General features: G+C 46.0%; 1 protein-coding gene across 1 annotated transcript in view; it reads left to right on the forward strand.

The window, feature by feature from the left end:
- Nucleotides 1-20,474, forward strand: part of LOC143956606 (NACHT, LRR and PYD domains-containing protein 12-like) — a 198,475-nt gene that overhangs the window by 33,758 nt on the left and 144,243 nt on the right. Inside the window, exons 4-5 of the mRNA XM_077466819.1 lie at nucleotides 16-81; nucleotides 15,379-17,083. Coding sequence (XP_077322945.1) covers nucleotides 16-81; nucleotides 15,379-17,083 — 1,771 coding nt within the window. The remainder of the gene's footprint in view (nucleotides 1-15; nucleotides 82-15,378; nucleotides 17,084-20,474) is intronic.

Genomic DNA, 20,474 nt, shown 5'->3' on the forward strand with positions numbered 1-20,474 from the left:
TTTATTTCTCTATAGGTGAGGATTTGGTGGATCGGATTCTGTTGGATGAATTCGGACACTCCCTGACTCCGGAGCTGAAAGGTAATAGATGAAAAATGGTAACAATTTTCTCCAAAGTGCAGATCTGGTGATGCTTCGTATCCCCTGAATTTGCTGCCAGAGACATTTTGTAGTTTTTGCATCTGTTAGAATGCAAGTTTTTGGCATATTTTTAGTAAAAAAAACACACTAGAGTTACTTTTAGTACACATAACTGCAATATATTACCCAATTATAAGATTTATCTGAAATATAAAAAATGAGCGTGCATTGAGTAAATAAATATCCAACGTGCCAAGCCTTAAAATGGCGTTCACCCGTGAAACCATCAACGGCAACAAACTTCATACCCAAAAATGCTCACAGGTGATGCTTTAAAAGTTTTTACAGGTCATCAGTTTAGAGTTACCGGTGAAAAATGGCCCCAGAATTATTACTTTCACTCTGATGTGTGTGACAATATGTAACGTGTGCAGTTTATACGATGACAGGTTCTCTTTATAGAGACATGAGGGGTCTATTAGACCCCTGAGGTCTCCCCTACCCTCCATCGAAGAAGTGTCACATACCAGATAAGACCAGAACTGTGTGGACTGCAACAGAGGAAACCCAAACGTGTACAAGTGAAATATGAAGATTTATTAAGGGAAGTGAATAATATAAATAACACCACACAGTGCAATAAACCAACCAATAGACAGAGACCCCCAAATAACAACATACAGATATGTACAATAAATGGGAAATACCAGGATCATAAACAATAGCCACGCAAAGGGTCATGCACAGAGGATCAGTAGATAAACAAAGGGCAGTCCAGAATCAGAGACACAAGCCAGGCCAAGGTCATACTGTACATGAGGAGATCAGCAGATGGGGGAAGGAACACAGGACAGGGAGAGGATGGACGGATCAGACTGCAGGGCAGGGAAGACGGTAACAGGTGGGACAGGGAAAAGAAAGACTAGTGTTTTGAGAATTTTACAAGGCACATGAGTACTCCATCTAAAAATCATGAAAAAAAAATTATTATTTAATTTCCACGAAGTGGTAAAGATTCAACAATAATATATGTACATAGTATAACAATAGCATTAAAAAGTGTATATAATGAATCTGACCCACAAAGCCCGATTGTTAATGATCTTCAATATGACTTATAATTAGATATATAATATAATACTACAAAGCATGATACAAAGCCATTGGTCTCAATATTCAATATATGAGATGCATTCCAAAAGTAATGGGTTGGATCCCAAAAATTGTATCAGGCGTGGGGGTCCAGATTGAGTCTAGAAAAATGGCTCGACATGTTCCGCGCTTAGATAGCGCTTCTTCAGGAGAAATTCACACGTAAGGTTCAAACTAGCGATATAGAAAATCTATCAGCTTGCTGGTAAGCAAGCGAGTAGCACTATATTGAGGTTTGTAACGGAAAGTTATGAGTGGATACTGCTAATCACCCCTCTTGTCCAAAAGTAAAGACCACAAGCGTATAGTCAAAAAAGATGGTGACATAAAGTTGGTGCATCAAATCATCCAACAGTGCTGTAATCCCATAGAAAGTAATAAAGTCGGGGATCAAATTCTACACCTCCAGTGGGAGAGCAGAGCTGCCCAGTCCCTCACGCGTCCCTATCGCTGTACCTACAGCTAGACATGTGCATTTCGTTTTGTTCCGAATCGAAATTCGGACAAATTTTCATTATTCGATTCACCAAATTACAATGCTAACGAATTCAAACGAAATTCGAATCAAATTCGAAAAATTAAATTTTGCGACCCAAATTTGAGGCCACATATCTCAGGGCCACTTGTAGCTAGAAACCCCAACACCGGTTGAAATAGTTTTAAATGCAGTTGAAATAATTTCGAATCATGTTGAAATCATTTCGAATCCGGTAGAAATATTTTCAAATTTGGTTGAAATAACGTATCTCGGGGCCACTTGTAGCTAGGAACCCCAAATTAGGTATGCAAACACCGCAGAACTAGCACTACAACATCTCCAAATTTGGGGTTTCTAGCACCAAGTGACCCCGAGATACATGGCCCTAAATTCGGGTCGCAAAATATTTTCAAATCCAGTTGAAATAGTTTCCAATGCGGTTGAAATCATTTTGAATCATGTTGAAATCATTTCGAATCCGGTAGAAATATTTTGGAATTTGGTTTAAATAATGTATCTCGGGGCCACTTGTAGCTAGGAACCCCAAATTAGGTATGCAAACACAATAGAACTAGCACTACAACATCTCAAAATTTGGGGTTTCTAGCGCCAAGTGACCCCGAGATACATGGCCCTAAATTCGGGTCGCAAAATATTTTCAAATCCGGTTGAAATAGTTTCCAATGCGATTGAAATCATTTCGAATCATGTTGAAATCATTTCGAATCCGGTAGAAATATTTTCGAATTTGATTGAAATATTTTCGAATGCGACCGATTTTTCAAATTCAGTAGAATACGAAATCCGAAAACGAATTTAACGAATTTAACGAATTAAAACGAAACGAAACTAAACACATTTTTTCCTTTTGCACATGTCTACCTACAGCTGGTGCCGTAAAATATACCACTTCCAAAAAGGGCTCTCAAATTTATGTTGGAGGGGATGCGCAGAGAAGGGTTCCGTGGTCCACATCTGGTGGGCATGCCCTAAAATAAAAATTTTCTGGCAGAATGTATTATTAATAATCAAAGAAATTACCGGTCTAAAAATTCCAGAGGACCCTAGGGTATGCCTACTGCATGGGACCACTATGCCCATCAAACAATATAGGCAATCATTGATACCAAGCTTATTAAATGCCGCAAAGAGTTTAATCCCCTGTTACTGGGGAAATCCCAAGATCCCCTCTGTGAAAAGATGGTTTAGCAAAATCAATAGAATTCACAATTTGGAGTATCTAAAGCACAGTGGAGAATCAGGGGAAACTGGATTTGTCAAGAGATGCAATGCTTGGGAAAAATACCAACAAATACCAAGATACGTGGAAAGGATGGCAGAAAGAGCGATGTAAGGGTGGACCCGGTTGCTTACCTGTTACAGAGGAGAGACCATGGGGGGGAGGAGGGGATTAGGATGGGGGGATGGGGGAAGGGTGGGTAAATTTTTTTTGTAAAAGAATGATCAAGGGAAGTAGATAAGTGGTGCCCATCGGGCACGTCTGAAAAAAAAAACACATAGACTGGAGAGATAAATGCTACAATGATGTTGAAAAGAGCCGGGGCTACGATGAACGGCAGAGTTGATTTGGGTCCCCCGAACGTGTTCACTGATGTGGCAAAAAAAAAAAGATGTCCATCCCTTTTACCAAGGCTGCTGCCCAATCTTCTCCAACAAAACCCCCTTTAACTTAACTTATAAAAACGAGGCCACACTTTATTGGAGTATAAACCGGCCACAGCAGCCATTTTATTCACAAATATAAAATAAATTAACATTATAACCAACAACAAACACAAAACCTTAGTATCTCCCCCCGGTGGTCTTTGAAGGCACTTCCCCAATAAACTTATATCCATATCCCACAATGCGAGCCTTTTACCATACTAGGCCTACGGCCGTGATAACCAGCCTGAAGACAACTCTTACCCACAGTGTCACTATACCATTTCAGTTAATCCGCGTTAACTGTACACCAAAAGGGGGGCCCACGCCACCTACGAGTCCCCCCACACTTCCATCTCCATGGGTTAGTTACCACTCTCAAAGACCACCACCACCGCCACAGCTAACAAGGGAGACCCCTCACCCTTGGGAGCCCCTCCACAAACGCAGCGCTCTCTGGATACTGTCCTCCAAGCCCATGGACCAAAGGTCAGTGCCCACCTCTGACAAATGCACCCCATTTCCTCTAAGGTACAACCCAACATCACACTCCAAATCCCGGTCACGCACCACTAAGCCCCCGTTCCGTAACACAAATTGGTCCACCCGCTTGTTGACCCTGATACGGGTCTTGTTCAGCCTGGTCACTGATCGTGCAAAGCACCATGATGTCCTGGCCACGATATCAGACCAGACAATCACCATATCAGGGAAGGAGGTCCGCAACCTAAGGAAATCGATCTTCACATTTTGGACGAGTTCCCTAGTGGGACGCCCCCTAATTAGTTTCCGCTGACGTGAAGAACCAACACGTCGGGGGTCTATCCAGGCACGCTAGGTGCTGCACCTCCGGCAATACCCTCTCCCACTTCATCCTGGGCCTCCCAAGCCATCTAATATGAGCCTCCTCCCGGGAAAGTCCCAACTGCCTACCATTGGGTCTGATGTCAGCCCTCCTAGCCCCCTAAAAGACATAAGAGTGGCCCAATATCCAGGCAAGACCTATCTGGATTCCGTCTGAAAGAAACAAAGAAAACCAAGGGGTAACTTACTATAACACATAAACACATCATCCTCTTACATGTTCCCCCGAGCCCCGCGGTTACCCCGTCCACCAGATCCTGCACCAGCGGGCCGCCCTTCAATCGACTGCTAAGTGTGGTTGCACTTAACCTGCGGGAATCCCAACGACCTATCCTTTTAACAGCGCCTCATCCAAACCACACCGAGTGACCTCAGTTGCCGCCCCAATATGGAAGGAGTGAGAGGCCCACTATCCAAGCCTGATGCCCACAAATCCTTCCTGAAAATTGACACGAACTGAAACCTGGACCCGTCCTCATGAATTAACAACACATCTCCCCCCACCGGTCTAACGCTCAAAAACGCCCGCATCGCCCCTACCGGACACGCCGGGGATTCTGCCAATGAGAACAAGCTCACATTAACCCCTTTTCCCCCTTGATCTGTCTTGCATCGACGTAGTAAAACTTCCATACAATCCCCCTAAAATCTCACGTTCTGCACTCCCAAACCCCCCGGTACCCTTTTTGATGGGCTGACCAGCTCGCTGATCCTAAAGGCGCCATAAAAGGCCAGTGAAAACGCTGCCCGGAACAAAGACACCTCATAAGGCAAAGAGCAGATTGCCTCCAACCGCTGCAACAGTGCCAACAGGTTACCAAAAATCACTGGCCTCCTGGCTTCCCTACTCTTCTGTGCTCACCGATAGCCTTTCATGGCCTGGCGAAAGCCAAAATCCTTCGTAAAGTCAGTGGCCCCCATCAGTTTAAACAGAAACGCCAACCCAGCGAGCTTGCGATCCATCGACGACCATGATATCCCTTGCTCCAGGTTCCTAGAAACAAAATAAGTGACTAACCATCTCACCTCAGGCGATCCGGAATCCACACCAGCCTGCCTACACAGCTCCCACCATTTTTCCCAGACCCTGTTGTACGCCCCCCAAGCCCAAGTGTACTCACTCACCGAGCCTCTGATCCATCATGCAAGGGTTCCAATGCGATTGACCACATCCAGTGGGGACACTGGACCCCCTGTCATGCTGCTGCCGAAGCCAGCTCCGGAAATGTGTCCCACTGGAAACGAGATAAGGCATCAGCCAACGTGTTATCCACAATCGGGAGATGCACCGCATACAACATGATGTTCAGATGAAGGCAACGCAGCACCAAGTGCCACAATAGCCGTACAACAGTTTGTGATGATGCTGAGATGCGGTTAATGACCTGAACCACTCCCATGTTGTCACAATTGAGCCTGACCTTGGAATCCCTGAACGACTCCCCCTAAACCTCGACGGCCAATACCACCGGAAAAAGCTCGAGCAATACCAGATTTTTGCAAACAAAAAAAATCCTTCCAAGAACTAGGCCATGGTTTGGCACTCCACTGACCCCAATAGAAAGCCCCATACCCTGTAGACCCCGCTGCGTCAGTAAATAGATCCAGATCCTGATTGCTCACCAGGCCCGACATCCACAGTGACCTACCGTTGTAATTTGGCAAGAAAGTTTCTCAAACCCTCAGGTCCTCCCAATGTTCTCTGTTGATACGGATGAAATGTCTGGGCGATTTGACCCCCACCGTGGCCGCCGACAGCCATCAGCAAAACACCCTGTCCATCGGAATGATGCGGCAGGCGAAATTCAGTTTCCCAAGTAAAGATTGCAGCTGCCTAAGCTGGATCTTCCGCAACCCAACCGTCGCCCGAATCTCCCCTTTCAACGGCACCAACTTCTTCTCCAGAAGTCAACAGTCCATAACCTCCGAATCAATGACAATGCCCAGAAAACTGAGCACTGTAGTAGGACCTTCCATCTTGTCACTTGCCAACGGAATCCCAAATTTCTCCGCCATGTGTTGCAGGGTGGACAGCAGAGCCCTGCAAACAGAGAACGCCGGGGGGCCTGCACACAAAAAAAGTCGTCTAGTTAATGAATAATGGAATTCAACCCCAAGACGTCCTGGACCATCCACTCCACAAAAGAACTAAATGTCTCCAAAACTGCGCATGAGACTGAGCAGCCCATCGGTAGACAAAGATTGACAAAAAACGCCCCTTCCCAGCAACAACCCAATAGCCAAAAGCTGTCTGGGTGCACAGGGAGTAGGCCAAAAGTCGATTCAATGTCGGCCTTTGCCAGAAGGGCACCCTTGCCACATCGCTGCACCCATCCCACCGTGTGGAAAGACGTGTATGAAACCTTGCAAAAGTCAGGATCAATAGCGTCGTTCACTGAACCCCCTTTTGGAAATGACAAGTGGTGTATTAACCGAAACTTGTTGGGCTCTTTCTTGGGCACCATCCCCAAAGGGGAGACTGCCAAGTTCGACATCGGCCGATCCACGAATGGCCCGGCCTTGCGTCCCAACGCCACCTCTTTCCCCAATTTTTCAGCCACTACTTCCGGATGCAACCTTGCTGAACGCAATTTTTTTGCCACAGGTGGGATTGCCGATAACGCACTAGGGATCCTAAAACCCCGCTCAAAACCCTCCCACAATAACCGGGCAGCTGGTTCTGGTACCTATTTAGGAAAGACCGCATCATTCCACCTTCACCGGGATCCTCCCTCTTGTTTCCAAGATCTTTCCATTCTTAAAACAGTGGGATCTGGGATGAGATCCATCGCATTCGGAACACTCATGTTTGAAGCGGCAAGTGCTCCAAACTTGCATGTCCCCTCGCTATACTGCCAGCAAACGCCCCGTTTGGCGGCCGGTTGTCCGGGGGAGGTTGAACCACCGCCCCCCCCCCCCCCCCCCTGGAAAAAACTGTCTCGGTTGGTAAGCGGAGGACATCAGCCTCATCCAGAGGTTGCTGTCCTTGTGATCCCGACGCAATGATGGACGAACCGCCCTGTGCTGCCGGAACTGCTTGACGTACCGAAGCTTCGCAGATCCCCCGTAAACTCTGTAAGCCTCCCTGATCGCGTCCATATAGAAAAAGAATGACAAACAATAATTGAGGTTCTTTTCGCTGATCACGCTCGCCATGATGGCAAACGCCTGTAACCAGTTGGAGAACGTGCGCGGGATCAACTTATAATGCCGTTTCTCCTCCTTCTCCTTCTTACTATCATCCGGTTTAACCCTATCGAGATTAAACTTCTCCAGGGGTTTAAATTTAAACTAAACCCGCTGTTGGGTGGGACCGACCTTCCTCTCCCCCCCCTTTTTTTTTTTTTTTTCTTGAGGACCGCTATGGGGAATAGATATTGTATTGGATATCGTACTGATACTGTTTTGTTTTGTTTTGTTTTGTTTATAAAAATGGCAGGAATATATTATGTTGTACTTTATTGATGTTGTTTAATGGAATATTTGGTTATTAGAAAGTATTTTTTATAGGTAATTATTACTAATAACTTTTGTTTTGTATTCCTGCAAAGAAATAAAGAATTCTTCTCCTGCCATGTGATATAGGTTTCCGTCCACCAGCAAATCCTCTTTTTCCAGTTCAGCTTAAAAGATCCTGGGGTGGGGGTGAGCCCCTCACCTAGGTCCTCCTAAAAAGTGCATGACTGTGTGGCCAGAGAAAAAGCAACTTACTCTGAAGTTCCCACAATGCTTGACTGCCCTGGGTGTGAACACAAAATCAATCCTGGAATGCTGTCAGGACTGGCTTAGCCCTTCCTCCTCTGGGCTGGCCGCTCAGCTGTTGGCTAATTACCAGCTCTCTTCTCTTTCCACAGTTACCAGCTGTTCCCGATGATGCTCGCCTGACCTGTCTATTTAAAGCCTTCCAGCTCACTTCTCCTTTGCCTTTGCGTTGGTCACATCACAAGGAACCATCTCCTGCTGTTTGTTTCAAGACTGGCTTGCTGACATCCCTCCCGGCTTCTTATCCTGCTTGCAGTTGCTCTCCTTGGATCCCTGACTTTGGACTGGCTGACTACCCGATCTGGCTACTGGACTCTGGCTATGCTTGACTACGCTTTTTCTATTTACCTTTTTATTTTTATCAATAAACAAATGTTATTTAATTGTACATCTGTCTCAATCTGATTCATGGTTTCTGACAGTACGCGAAGGCCATGAATTCAGAAGATACAGTCAATCCACTTGTTGGTAATATTTTTTCCAGATTGGATGAGCAAGATCACGGCATGGATCAGTTTGCCTTGGCGTTACAAATGCTCCTGAATTGCACAGCTTTCCTGGAATCCCCCACGGTGGTTGCTCTGGTACAACCTGAGTTGCAGGCCATCCCTGCTGCTGCGTCAGTCTTACCTCTATAAGAGGTATGTCTGGTTCTGCTCTGCTTCCCCAGTGATTTGGGGGCGATCCAGTTCAATGCAGAGGGTTTCTCAGTCAGGTTGAGATATACTTCGAAATGCTGCCCCAGGCATTTCCCACGGACAGAAGCAAAGTAAATTTCGTGATATTTTTGCTTTCTGAGAGAGCCTTGGCCTGGGCTAACCCTCTATGGGAGACGCAAAAAACTGTTGTCTTGGGTTACCCTCAGTTTGTGGCCTCCTTTAAAAGAGTTTTTGACGTTCCCGCACGCTCTGCTTCTGCTGCCAAATGCCTCATGTCCATCAAGCAGAGTAAGAAAACTGTTGCCAGCTACGCCATTGAATTTCATACTCTGGCAGCAGTGGTTGCTTGGGACAATGAGGCCCTCGTGGCTGCTTTTTCTCATGGTCTCTCAGATTCCATCAAGGATGAGATAGCAGCCCGAGATATACCCACTGAGCTGGAGAGCTTGATCTCATTTGCCATCCTCATTGACTCCAGACTCAGAGAAATACTTTCTCTTAAGGAGCACTTGCGGAAGCCTCCTATACATTTGCCTCCGAGCTTTGTAGTCCCACCCATGCCTCCCTCACATCCCATGCCTCCTGGTACTGAGTTGGTCAGTGAAGATGAACCCATGCACCTGGGCTTCACGTGTCTCTCTGCAGATGAGAGAGCCTTTAGGAGGAGGGAGAGATTGTGCCTTTATTGTGGCCAGGCAGGTCACTTTTTGAAGTCTTGTCCTACCCGTCCAGGGAATGCCCAAACCTTAAGGTCCTGTCATGGACAGACCTTAGGTGGCGTTGTTTCGTCCCCAGTTATCCAGAAGGATAAGCCCCTGGTTTTGGTCAACTTTTTTTGGGCTGAGTCGTCCATCGAGATACAGGCTCTAATCGACTGGGGCTGCAGGCCTGTTCATTGATGCTGCATTTGTTTCGTAGCACTCAATTCCACTGCAGCTGCGTGACACTCCACTTGCCATTGAGGCTCTTGACGGGAGACCTTTACAGCCTGCCCATGTGACTCATGAGACGGTTCCGTTGTCCATGGCTGTAGGGGCTCTTCACCATGAGATAATCCAATTCCAAGTTATTTCCTCACCCAGATTTCCGCTGGTTATTGGTTATCCTTGGTTACAGAGGCACAACCCCTCTTTTGATTGGCTCCATGCTGAGGTTCTCTCCTGGTCACCACAATGCAGTGAGACATGCTTCCTGAAGGTATCCAAGGTCCTGTGTACCGCTTCACCCCCTCCCTGCTGGAGGAGTACGGTGATTTTGGCGATGTCTTTGATAAAGGTCAAGCCGGTAGTTTGCCTACACCGGCCTTATGATTGTGCAATTGACCTTCAACCTGGTGCCATACCTCCTCGTAGCCGGGTTTACCCTTTGTCGGTCTTGGAGGATAAGGCCATGGAGGAGTATGTTGCTGACTCACTTTCTCGAGGTTTCATCCGAAAATCCTTGTCTTCTGCTGGTGCTGGTTTCTTCTTTGTGAAAAAGAAGAGCGATGAACTGAGACCTTGTATAGATTATAGCCTACCTGATTCCATTGATTACTGAGTTATTTGACCGCCTCAAGGGAGCAATGGTTTTCACAAAGCTTGACCTGAGAGGGGCATACAATCTCGTGCGCATTAAGTAGGGCGACGAGTGGAAAACTGCGTTTAATACCAGAACAGGCCATTATGAATACCTGGTAATACCCTTTGGCCTTTGTAACTCCTCTGGAGTTTTCCAGGAATTTATTAACGATGTCCTCTGAGATTTGTTGCAATTGTGTGTTGTAGGATTATTTCGATGATATCCTCATATTTTCCAAGTCCCTGGAGAGACACCACACAGATGTCTGTCGTGTACTTCAGAAACTAAGAGAGAACAATCTCTATTGGAAACTGGAGAAGTGCGAGTTCCATCGTGAACAGGTTACATTCCTGGGCTTTCATGTCATTACCACTGCTGGTTTTTCGATGGACCCAGAGAAACTTTCGGCAGTCCTACAGTGGCCTTGACCCGTGGGTTTATGTCCTCTGCAGCGTTTCCTGGGCTTTGCCAACTACTATCGGAAGTTTATTCGTAACTTCTCGTCTCTGGTCAAGCCTCTAACTGATATGACCAGAAAGGACGGTAACCCACAGAGTTGGTCTCCGGAGTCCATTAAGGCCTTTGAGACTCTCAAGGCTGCCTTTGTTTCTGCTCCTGTGTTGGCACATCCTAATCCTACGTTGCCTTTTATCCTAGAAGTTGATGCTTCTGAGACTGGAGTTGGCACCCTTCTGTCTCAACGTCCTAACTCTGAGAGCGCTATGCATCCGTGTGGTTACTTTTCCAAGAAATTGTCACCTGCTGAGTGCAATTATGAGATTGGTGACAGAGAGCTGTTGGCAATCATTTTAGCCCTGAAAGAATGGAGACATAACCTTAAAGGTACCACTGTGCCCATTCTTATTCTTACTGACCATAAGAATCTTACATTCTTGTCTGAGGCTAAGCGACTCTCTCCCAGAAGGGCGCGATGGGCTCTTTTCTTGTCAAGCTTTAATTACATTGTCTCATTCTTACCCGGTACTAAGAATGTAAGGGCTGATGCCTTGTCATGACAATTTTCCTCCACTTCCAAGTCGGAGTCGGTTCTGATTCCTATGATTCCTCCTGATCTTATCTTGGCTATGGTTCGCACCAGTCTTACTTCTCCTTTGGGTGACAAAATTCTTGCTGCTCAGGTCCATGCTCCTCCTGATAAACCTTGTGACCGCTGCTTTGTCCCAGAGAGTCTCCCTACTGCAGTGTTCTAGACTTACCATTCTCCCAAGGCAGCTGGCCATCCTGGGAAAAATCAACTCATTTGGGCCATCTCCCAACAATTCTGGTGGCCTAGTCTACAGGCTGATGTTATTCCCTTCATAGCTGCCTGTCCCCTGTGTGCTCAGAGTAAGACTCCCCGACACCTTCCAGTGGGCCCCCTACAACCCATACCCAATGGAGAGAGGCCATGGACTCACCTGTCTATGGATTTCCTAGTGGAGTTGCCCAACTCCCAAGGCAATACTGTTATCCTTATGGTGGTTGACCGGTTCTCAAAGATGTGTCATTGTATTCCACGTAAGAAGTTGCCCACCTCTAAGGAACTGGCTTCCATTTTTGCTCGGGAGATCTTTTGCTTACATGGGCTACCCAAGGTGATTGTCTCGGATAGGGGCAGTCAGTTTGTCTCCCGGTTCTGGCGAGCCTTTTGTGCACAGTTGGGAATCCAGCTTGCGTTCTCTTCTGCGTATCACCCGCAGTCTAATGGGGCCGCAGAACGAGCCAATCAGTCCTTGGAGCAATTCTTCCGTTGCTATATTTCTGACCATTACAACAACTGGTCTGATCTATTACCTTGGGCAGAGTTTGCTCACAACAGTGCCTTGAATTCTGCCTCCCGATTGTCTCCATTTATGGCGAATTATGGTTTCCAACCTTCCATGTTGCCTGACTCGTTTGTTCTGCAGAGTATTCCTGCGTTAGAGGAGCATCTTTGTGGTCTTCGTTCCACTTGGGTACAAGTCCAGGAGGCTTTGCGTCATGCTAATGATAGGTACAGACTCCATGCTGACCGCAGACGCCTGCCTGCGCCTTCCTACCAGGTTGGGGACAGGGTCTGGCTGTCATGTCGCAACCTCCGGCTTCGTGTTCCCTCACTGAAGTTTGCACCTTTGTTTATTGGGCCTTTCCGTATCCTTCGCAGGATTAACCCAGTAGCTTACGCGTTGGACCTTCCTCCTAGTATGCGCATCTCAAATGTGTTTCATGTCTCCTTATTGAAACCGTTGGTCTGTAACCAATTTACCACCTCGGTGCCATGTCCTCACCCTATTCAGGTTGAGAACCATGAGGAGTATGAGGTACAATCCATTGTTGACTTCCGTAGGTTCCGTGGGCGCATACAGTACCTGGTGCATTGGAAGGGGTATGGTCCGGAGGAACGCTCCTGGGTTTCATGCTCTGGCGTACATGTCCCTGTCCTCCTCCGTGAGTACCATAGACGGCTTCCCCTCAAGCCTGGTGGCCCTTCGAGGGAGAGGGGTCATTGATGGGGGGGGGGGTACTGTCAGGGCTGGCTTAGCCCTTCCTCCTCTGGACTGGCTGCTCAGCTGTCGGCTAATTGCCAGCTCTCTTCTCTTTCCACAGTTACCAGCTGTTCCCGGTGATGCTCGTCTGACCTGCCTATTTAAAGCCTTCCAGCTCACTTCTCCTTTGCCTTTGCATTGGTCACATCACAAGGAACCATCTCCTGCTGTTTATTTCAAGACTGGCTTGCTGACATCCCTCCTGGCTTCTTATCCTGCTTGCAGTTGCTCTCCTCGGATCCCTGACTTTGGACTGGCTGACTACCCGATCTGGCTACTGGACTCTGGCTATGCTTGACTACGCTTTTTCTATTTACCTTTTTATTTTTATCAATAAACAAGTGTTATTTAATTGTACTTCTGTCTCAGTCTGATTCATGGTTTCTGACAAATGCACAGGTTTGTTGGAACAGCACAGCAGAATAGTTCAGGGCTCCATTTCCTTTAGAACTCACATTTTCCTTTAAGAAGGCCTCTGTGATCCCTGTTTATCCTAAATGTAGCATCAAGCTTGGCATACGTGCTGGAGTGACTATTCTCTGAAATTGCCACTGAGAACTACTGCACTAGTGGTAAAGAGCGGGGACTGAAGGGTCTGTAAAAGCCCCAACCATGCACTATTCACCAGGAACTCATACACATTGATGAGCCTAATTGGCTTTCCTGCCCATGAACCATCTATGACCAGTCAGCCACAGATTAGCTCCTGGACACATTTAACCAGGAGATGGACACTCTTGACAAGATTTGCTACCCCTGTAAACTTGCAGTTATCCCCTCCAGACCAGTAGGAGGGACTGTGGGTCTACTGGGAAGTCAGATGAGTGTACCTCCTACAGAAGGGTAGGGCACACTCCTGAAACACGTAGATGTCACTCTGATAGGAAGAAAGAAAGGTCATCACAGCCTGCTTCCTAGATGTGTCTTTGATGCTCCTTATATTAGTGAAAACATAGAGATCTTAGCCATCATGGACCCAGAGGTGTTCTATTGGATTTAGGTCAGGCGAGCATGGGGGCCATTTAATGGTATCAATTCCTTTATCCTCTAGGAACTGGCTGCATACTTTTGCCACATGAGACCACAAGGGGAACCCAAGACACAGGGAACCCAGCTTAGGGTCTGACAATGGGTCCAAGGATTTCATCCCGATACCTAATGGCAGTCAGGGTGCCATTGTCTAGCCTGTAGAGGTCTGTGCATCCCTCCATGGATGTACCTCCCCAGACCATCACTGACCCACTACCAAACCAGTCATGCTGAAAGATGTTATAGGCAGCATAACATTCTCCATGGCTTCTCCAGGCCCTTTCACATCTGTCAAATGTGCTCAGGGGGAATTTGCTCTCATCTGTGAAAAGCACAGGGTGCCAGTGGCGGACCTGCCAATTCTGGTGTTCAATGACAAATGCCAATTGACCTCCATGTGACGGGCAGTGAGCACAGGGCCCACTAGCTCTCAGGTCGCCCTTATGAAGTCTGTTAGAGACATTCACAGCAGTGCCCTGCTGGAGGTCATTTTGTATAGTTCTGGCAGTGCTCATACTTACAAAAAGGAGCAGATAACGGTCCTGCTGATGGCTTAAGGACCTTCTACATCCCTGTCCAGCTCTCCTAGAGTAACTGCCTGCCTCCTGGAATCTCCTCCATGCTCTTGAATCTGTGCTGGGAGACATAGCAAACCTTCTGGCAATGTCATGTATTGACGTGCCATCCTGGAGAAGTTGGACTGCCTGTGGGTCCAGATATCACCTCATGCTACCAGTAGTGACACTGTCCCTAGCCAAATGCAAAACTAGTGAAAAACTGTCAGAAAAGAGGAGTAGGGAAAAAAGTGCCAGTGGCCTCCACCTGTAAAACCATTCCTTTTTTGCAGGTCTCATTGTTGCCCATCTAGTGCACCTTTTGGTAATTTCATTAACACTAAAGAAGCTGAAACTGATTAACAACCCCGTCTGCTATTAACTGACAAGATCAATATCCCAGGAGTTTAGTTCTTAAGGACTTGATGCTATAATGTTTAAGGACTTGATGCTATACTCTGGTTAAAAAGTGTTCCTTTAATTTATTTGAGCAGTGTATCATTTACTGAAGGTGAGGATGTGTAAATACCTTCTGTTATAAGAAGGGGATATTTAATATCATTGTTCAGGTACAAAAGACTGTTGATGTGATGTCTAAATCTCAAATGTAATTTAATGAGCAGCACAGTGGCTTAGTGGTTAGCAATTCTGTTTGCAGCACTGGCATCATCAATGTGAATCTCAGCCAGGGCACTATATGCAAGGAGTTTTTTATGCTTGTGTGGGTTTCCTCCGGGTCCTCTGATTTCCCCTGAAACTCCAAAAAGTGGTTAATTGGCTCCTGCCTAAAAAAAAAAATCAAAATTTGGCCCTAGTGTATGTATGTGTGCATGTCAAAAAGGGGCCTTAGACTGTAAGTACCCCAAGGTTGGTTGTTGCTGTTGGTGGTATATAACTGCCTGTAAAAAAATTAATAAATACAATCCGTTTGTTTATACAACTAATCTTGACCCAGCATTCTCAGCACATACGAAGTTACAATTTTCCTTAGACTAAACAGAATATTGTCACATTCTGATAACCATAAAATATTTCCATTTTATTCCCAGATATTCAGGAAAAGCACAAACACCAACTGATGGAGAAGACTGAGACTCTAGTGGAGCATAGACCCCCAGGAACTACTCTGGAACCACAAAGATTCCTCATCAATGAGCGTTATGTGAACCTTATTGTAGTTTCCACTGATCAGTTCAGGCAGCGTCCCCAGAATGAGCTAATACAGACCGGGGTAATATATGAGAAATGCTTGAAGGAAACACAGACTGGACTGGAACACATTTCACTCAACAAGCTTTTCCGCTGGAATCAGCAGTCCCAATGTGTACCACATGCAGTAATGGTGAGCGGAGTGCCAGGAATAGGGAAGACCACAATGATGCAGAAATTTGTCAATGACTGGGTGACCGGAAAACACTACCAGAGATTTTCATTTGTCTTCTTCTTCATATTCCGGGACCTTAATAGAATGGAAAAGGTCAGCTTGGAGGAGATGATTCTTCATCAATATCCATATCTGGAGAGTCAGATTGGAAATATTTTACAAGATCCAGAGAGACTTCTGTTCATATTTGATGGGTTAGATGAAAGTATTCACCAACTGGATTTCAAATCAAGTAGACACTTTGCTAACAAGACAATATCTGGGGAGATTGTGGTCAGTTTGGTGAGGCAGAGTCTTCTTAAGGGTTGCTCTGTACTGATAACCAGCCGCCCAACCAGACTGGCATCAGTTGATACCGGTGTTTTCCAGAGAATAGCTGAGATCATGGGATTTCTCCATGGAGACAGACTGACCTTCTTTAATAATTTCTTTGGAAATAAGGAATTATCAGAGAAGGCTTTTCATTATGTGCAGGAGAATGACACGCTGTACACTTTCTGTTATATCCCATCATACTGCTGGATCATCTGTACAGTGTTATCAATGTGCTTCAGAGCCCAACCAACAATCACTGACCAGCTGATGACATCATTACCCAAAACTGTGACACAACTCTTTGTGACATTTGTCTCCAACATTCTGACCAACCACTGCCAGAATAAAGATGGCGACCCCACTGCCCGGGAACTGCTGACATCTATTGGGTGGATGGCAGAACATGGAGTCATGAATCACATGATCGTATTTGATGATCGTCATCTGGAGTCATTCCGTGTGAGAAATGATAATCATCTCTTTTCATGTTTCATGATGGAATCTGGTCGGCCTCCTGATGTGGATTACACCTTCTTACATCTCACTCTTCAGGAGTTTTTTGCTGCTTTAGTTCATTTTATTGCCTATAATCCTGACAGATTACGGAAAACACTTGATGAGGCAGAATCTCACAAAGACGGCCGTGCTGAAATACTCCTTTGTTTTCTCTGCGGTCTCTCAGACTCTTCTACTAGATCCATGTTAAAGTCTCATGTCAGAGAATTGTCTTCTCCGGCCGCCAGATATGTCATCTCCTGGATCCAAAAGAAAATTGCAGAAAAAGTACCTGACAAAACCCAGGCATTCAACAGAGAGCTTCTTAATGAATTCTATTATCTCCATGAGAGCAGGAATAAGGCTCTGGTGTCACAATGTATTGGGTCAAATAACGTTGGATTTTCTAATGTCCCCCTCAGCCCTCTGGACTGCTCTGTGCTGTCTTTTATCCTTCAATCCCTCAAAGAGACAGGAGAAGTAAATCTATATTCATGTAACATTCAGGATGAAGGATTGAAGAAAATTATACCAGCTCTACACAACATGAAGAGTCTGAGGTAAGTAATAAATATTATTAATCACCATGTTGTATTAAATTATTAGTTATTGGTGTGATTTGTTTTCTATGATATGCAGATATGTACATATCTATTTATGTGAATACATCAGATAATACTCAAAGTGACTGTAAAGTAAAAGCAATTCCCTGTATTAAGGTAAAAAATAAGGATGATTTTAAAGGCTTATATGCAAGTTATTGTCATAAAAAGTGTTTGGGGACCCGGGTCCTGCAACAGGGGACTCGTATCAATGCAAAAAGTTTTAAAAACTGTAGTTTTTTCGGGAAAAGTGATTTTAATGTAGCACCCTCTAACAATAGGTAGGTTTAAGGGTTAGTTTACTAGGGTTTATAGCACAGGCAAATTTAAGCAGGCCTATGCTGCAAGCTAGGCCTGTCTGTTTTGATCTGGGGCTGGGAGTGGTCAGAGTAGCAGTTGGTGTGACCACCTGCACTCCAGTTCTGAGGCGCCTCCCCTGCTTCTAGGGAGAATATTCTAGAAGAGGTGCTGGGCCTGAAACTGGAGTGGCAGGCAGATTATTGTATGTGTGAGCTCTGATCAATCCCCAGTTGGTATTGGCAGGGGGTAGGCCTCATATATAGCCTTAGACGTTGGCTGGGTGAAGTGAGGAATGGAATGTTAGGCAGCAGCAGGAGGACATCCTCATCTGGGGGGGGGGGGTGTACCGATTGCAGGAGAAGGTCCAGAGAGAGCTGTGAGGGAACTTTCCTCTACGCAGTCATTGGCATTGTCTTTACCACCACACAATTGGTGGTAAGGAACTCCTGGGGCAGAGGGGCAGGTGAAGCTGTCAGAACGCATGGTCCAGCCAAATTCGGCCAAGGACTCAGAGCTGTGGAAGGTTGGTGAGTGTTACCACAGTGGAGGGCTGGATGTGCCAGGAAGCCTGTGAGGAAACTCTGCTTCTACATGGTCATTAGCTGAATCTTCATCATACACACAGTGAATAATGGGAAGTCCTGGATCAAAAAAGAGACTGTGGGGATCTGTGTCAAATCGATGTGGCCTGAGGGCACAGGATTTGCAAGTTGGGCTGACTGGGATCAGTAATCCACCATCTATAGACATACTTTTAAATTACTAGGCCTCCGGGGAGAGGTACTGCAGGCCTCAGACCTAGTAGAGGAGAGCAACCAGAGTATGTATAGTGGTTTATTCCGCGTGGGTCCCTATTACTCAATAGAAGAAGATGTGGCATGACTCTAAGTAACTACAAGTTTGTTCAGGAGGAAACAAGTTTGGGCAGGAGGAGAAAGAGACCTAAGACCATCACTTTTACATGTTCAAAGGTGATGTTTTCATCATACACACAGTGAACAATGGAGAATTCTGAAGCCGCGTACACACGTAGCGGTCTTTCCGATGTACTTAGTCTGGCGGACTTCCCGCCAAACTGTCCGTCAGACTTTCCGAACGGGCTACTTGCCCACACACGGCACTTTTTCAGCGGACTAATACGGCATACTAAGTCCGCCGTACTATCCGCCCTACTTTTGAAATGAACGGACTCGCCCACACACGCGGAGGAAAGTCCACTCATTTCGAGCGCCTCTCCAGGTAGGCGGGGCCCGCGAAGGATACGACGCTGGCCCGCCGCCTGGTATGGACTTAAAGGGGAACCCCAACGCCGAAAAAAATCAGCGTGGGGGTCCCCCCAGGTCCACATCAGACGAAGAAGAAGAAGAGAAGAAGAGAAGAATGGAAGGCGGCGGCGACAGAAGACCGGGCCACCGCCTGTAAAAGAGCTAGAAGAAGGCACGGTGGCCCGGCAGAAGAACCGAAGAGGGGGACAAGACCCCCGAAGTCGGAAGAAGAGGCCGGCGGCGAGGAAGAAAGCCGGGCTCCTCCGCTAGCAAAAGAGCTACAAGAAGATAGCGGAGGAGTCCGGCGAGAAGACCCCCAAAGACGGAAGACCCCCGGAGCTGTGCAATAAACTATTTTATCTTGTGTGTTGTGTTTTTTTTGTACTTTATTTTACAGGTGAATGGGTAGGGGTACATTGTACCCCATACTCATTCACATAGGGTGGGGGGCCGGTATCCGGGGGCCCCCTTATTAAAGGGGGCTCCCGGATTCTGATAAGCCCCCCGCCCGCAGACCCCGACAACCAACGGCCAGGGTTGTCGAGAAGAGGCCCTTGTCCTCATCAACATGAGGACAAGGTGCTTTGGGGTGGGGAGCCGCGCGGCTCCCCCTTCCCCAAGGCACCCCCCATGTTGAGGGCACGTGGCCTGGTACGGCTCAGGAGGGGGGGGCGCTCGATCGTCCCCCCTTTTCTGGCTGGCCAGGTAGCGTGCTCGGACAAGGGTCTGATGTGGACCTGGGGGGACCCCCACGCTGATTTTTTTCGGCGTTGGGGTTCCCCTTTAAGTCCAGACTGTTCATAAATTCCAGAAAATTTACCCTAGTTTGTAGACGCTATAACTTTTGTGCAAACCAACAAATATACGCGTATTGATTTATTTATTTTTACACAAGACATGTGGCTGAATACATTTTGGCCTAAATGTATGGCTAACATTTTGTTTATTGTATTTTTTATATAACAAAAAGTAGAAAATATTATTTTTTCTTTTCAAAATTTTCAGTCTTTTTTTGTATATATAGCAAAAATAAAAAATGCAGAGGTGATCAAATACCACCAAAAGAAAGTTCTGGTTGTGGTAAAAAAAAGGACGAAAATTTTGTATGGGTACATCATTGCATGACCGCACAATTACTAGTTAAAGCAGCCCAGTGCCAAATTGTAAAAAGTGCTCTGGTCAGGAATGGAGTAAAATTTTCTGGGGCTGAAGTGGTTAACCACTTGACCACCGGGCACTTAAACACCCTTAATAACCAGGCCAATTTTCAGCTTTCGGTGCTCTCACATTTTGAATGACAATTACTCAGTCATGCAACACTGGACCTATATGAAATTTTTGTCCTTTTTTCACACAAATGGAGCTTTCTTTTGGTGGTATTTAATCACTGCTCTTTTTTTATTTGTTGTGCTATAAAAGAAAAAAGCCCGAAAATTCAGTAAAAAAATGATTTTTTTTTCATTTTTGTTATAACATTTAGCAGATTAGTAATTTTTTCTTCATAAATTTTGGCCAAAATTTATACTACTACATATCTTTGGTAAAAATAAGTACAAATTGGTGGATATTATTTGGTCTTTGTGAAAGTTATAGAGTCCACAAGCTATGGTGCCAATATCTGAAAATTGATCACACCTGAAGTACTGACGGCCTATTTCAATTCTTGAGACCCTAACATGCCAGAAAAGTACAAATACCTCACAAATGACCCCTTTTTGGAAAGAAGACATTCCAAGGTATTTAGTAAGAGGCATGATGAGTTTTTTGAAGTTGTCATTTTTTCC

Source organism: Lithobates pipiens, unplaced genomic scaffold, assembly GCF_037356315.1.
Source record: "Lithobates pipiens isolate NorthernLeopardFrog02 unplaced genomic scaffold, aLitPip1_a1.2 Scaffold_37, whole genome shotgun sequence".
NCBI classification, from domain to species: Eukaryota; Metazoa; Chordata; class Amphibia; order Anura; family Ranidae; genus Lithobates; species Lithobates pipiens.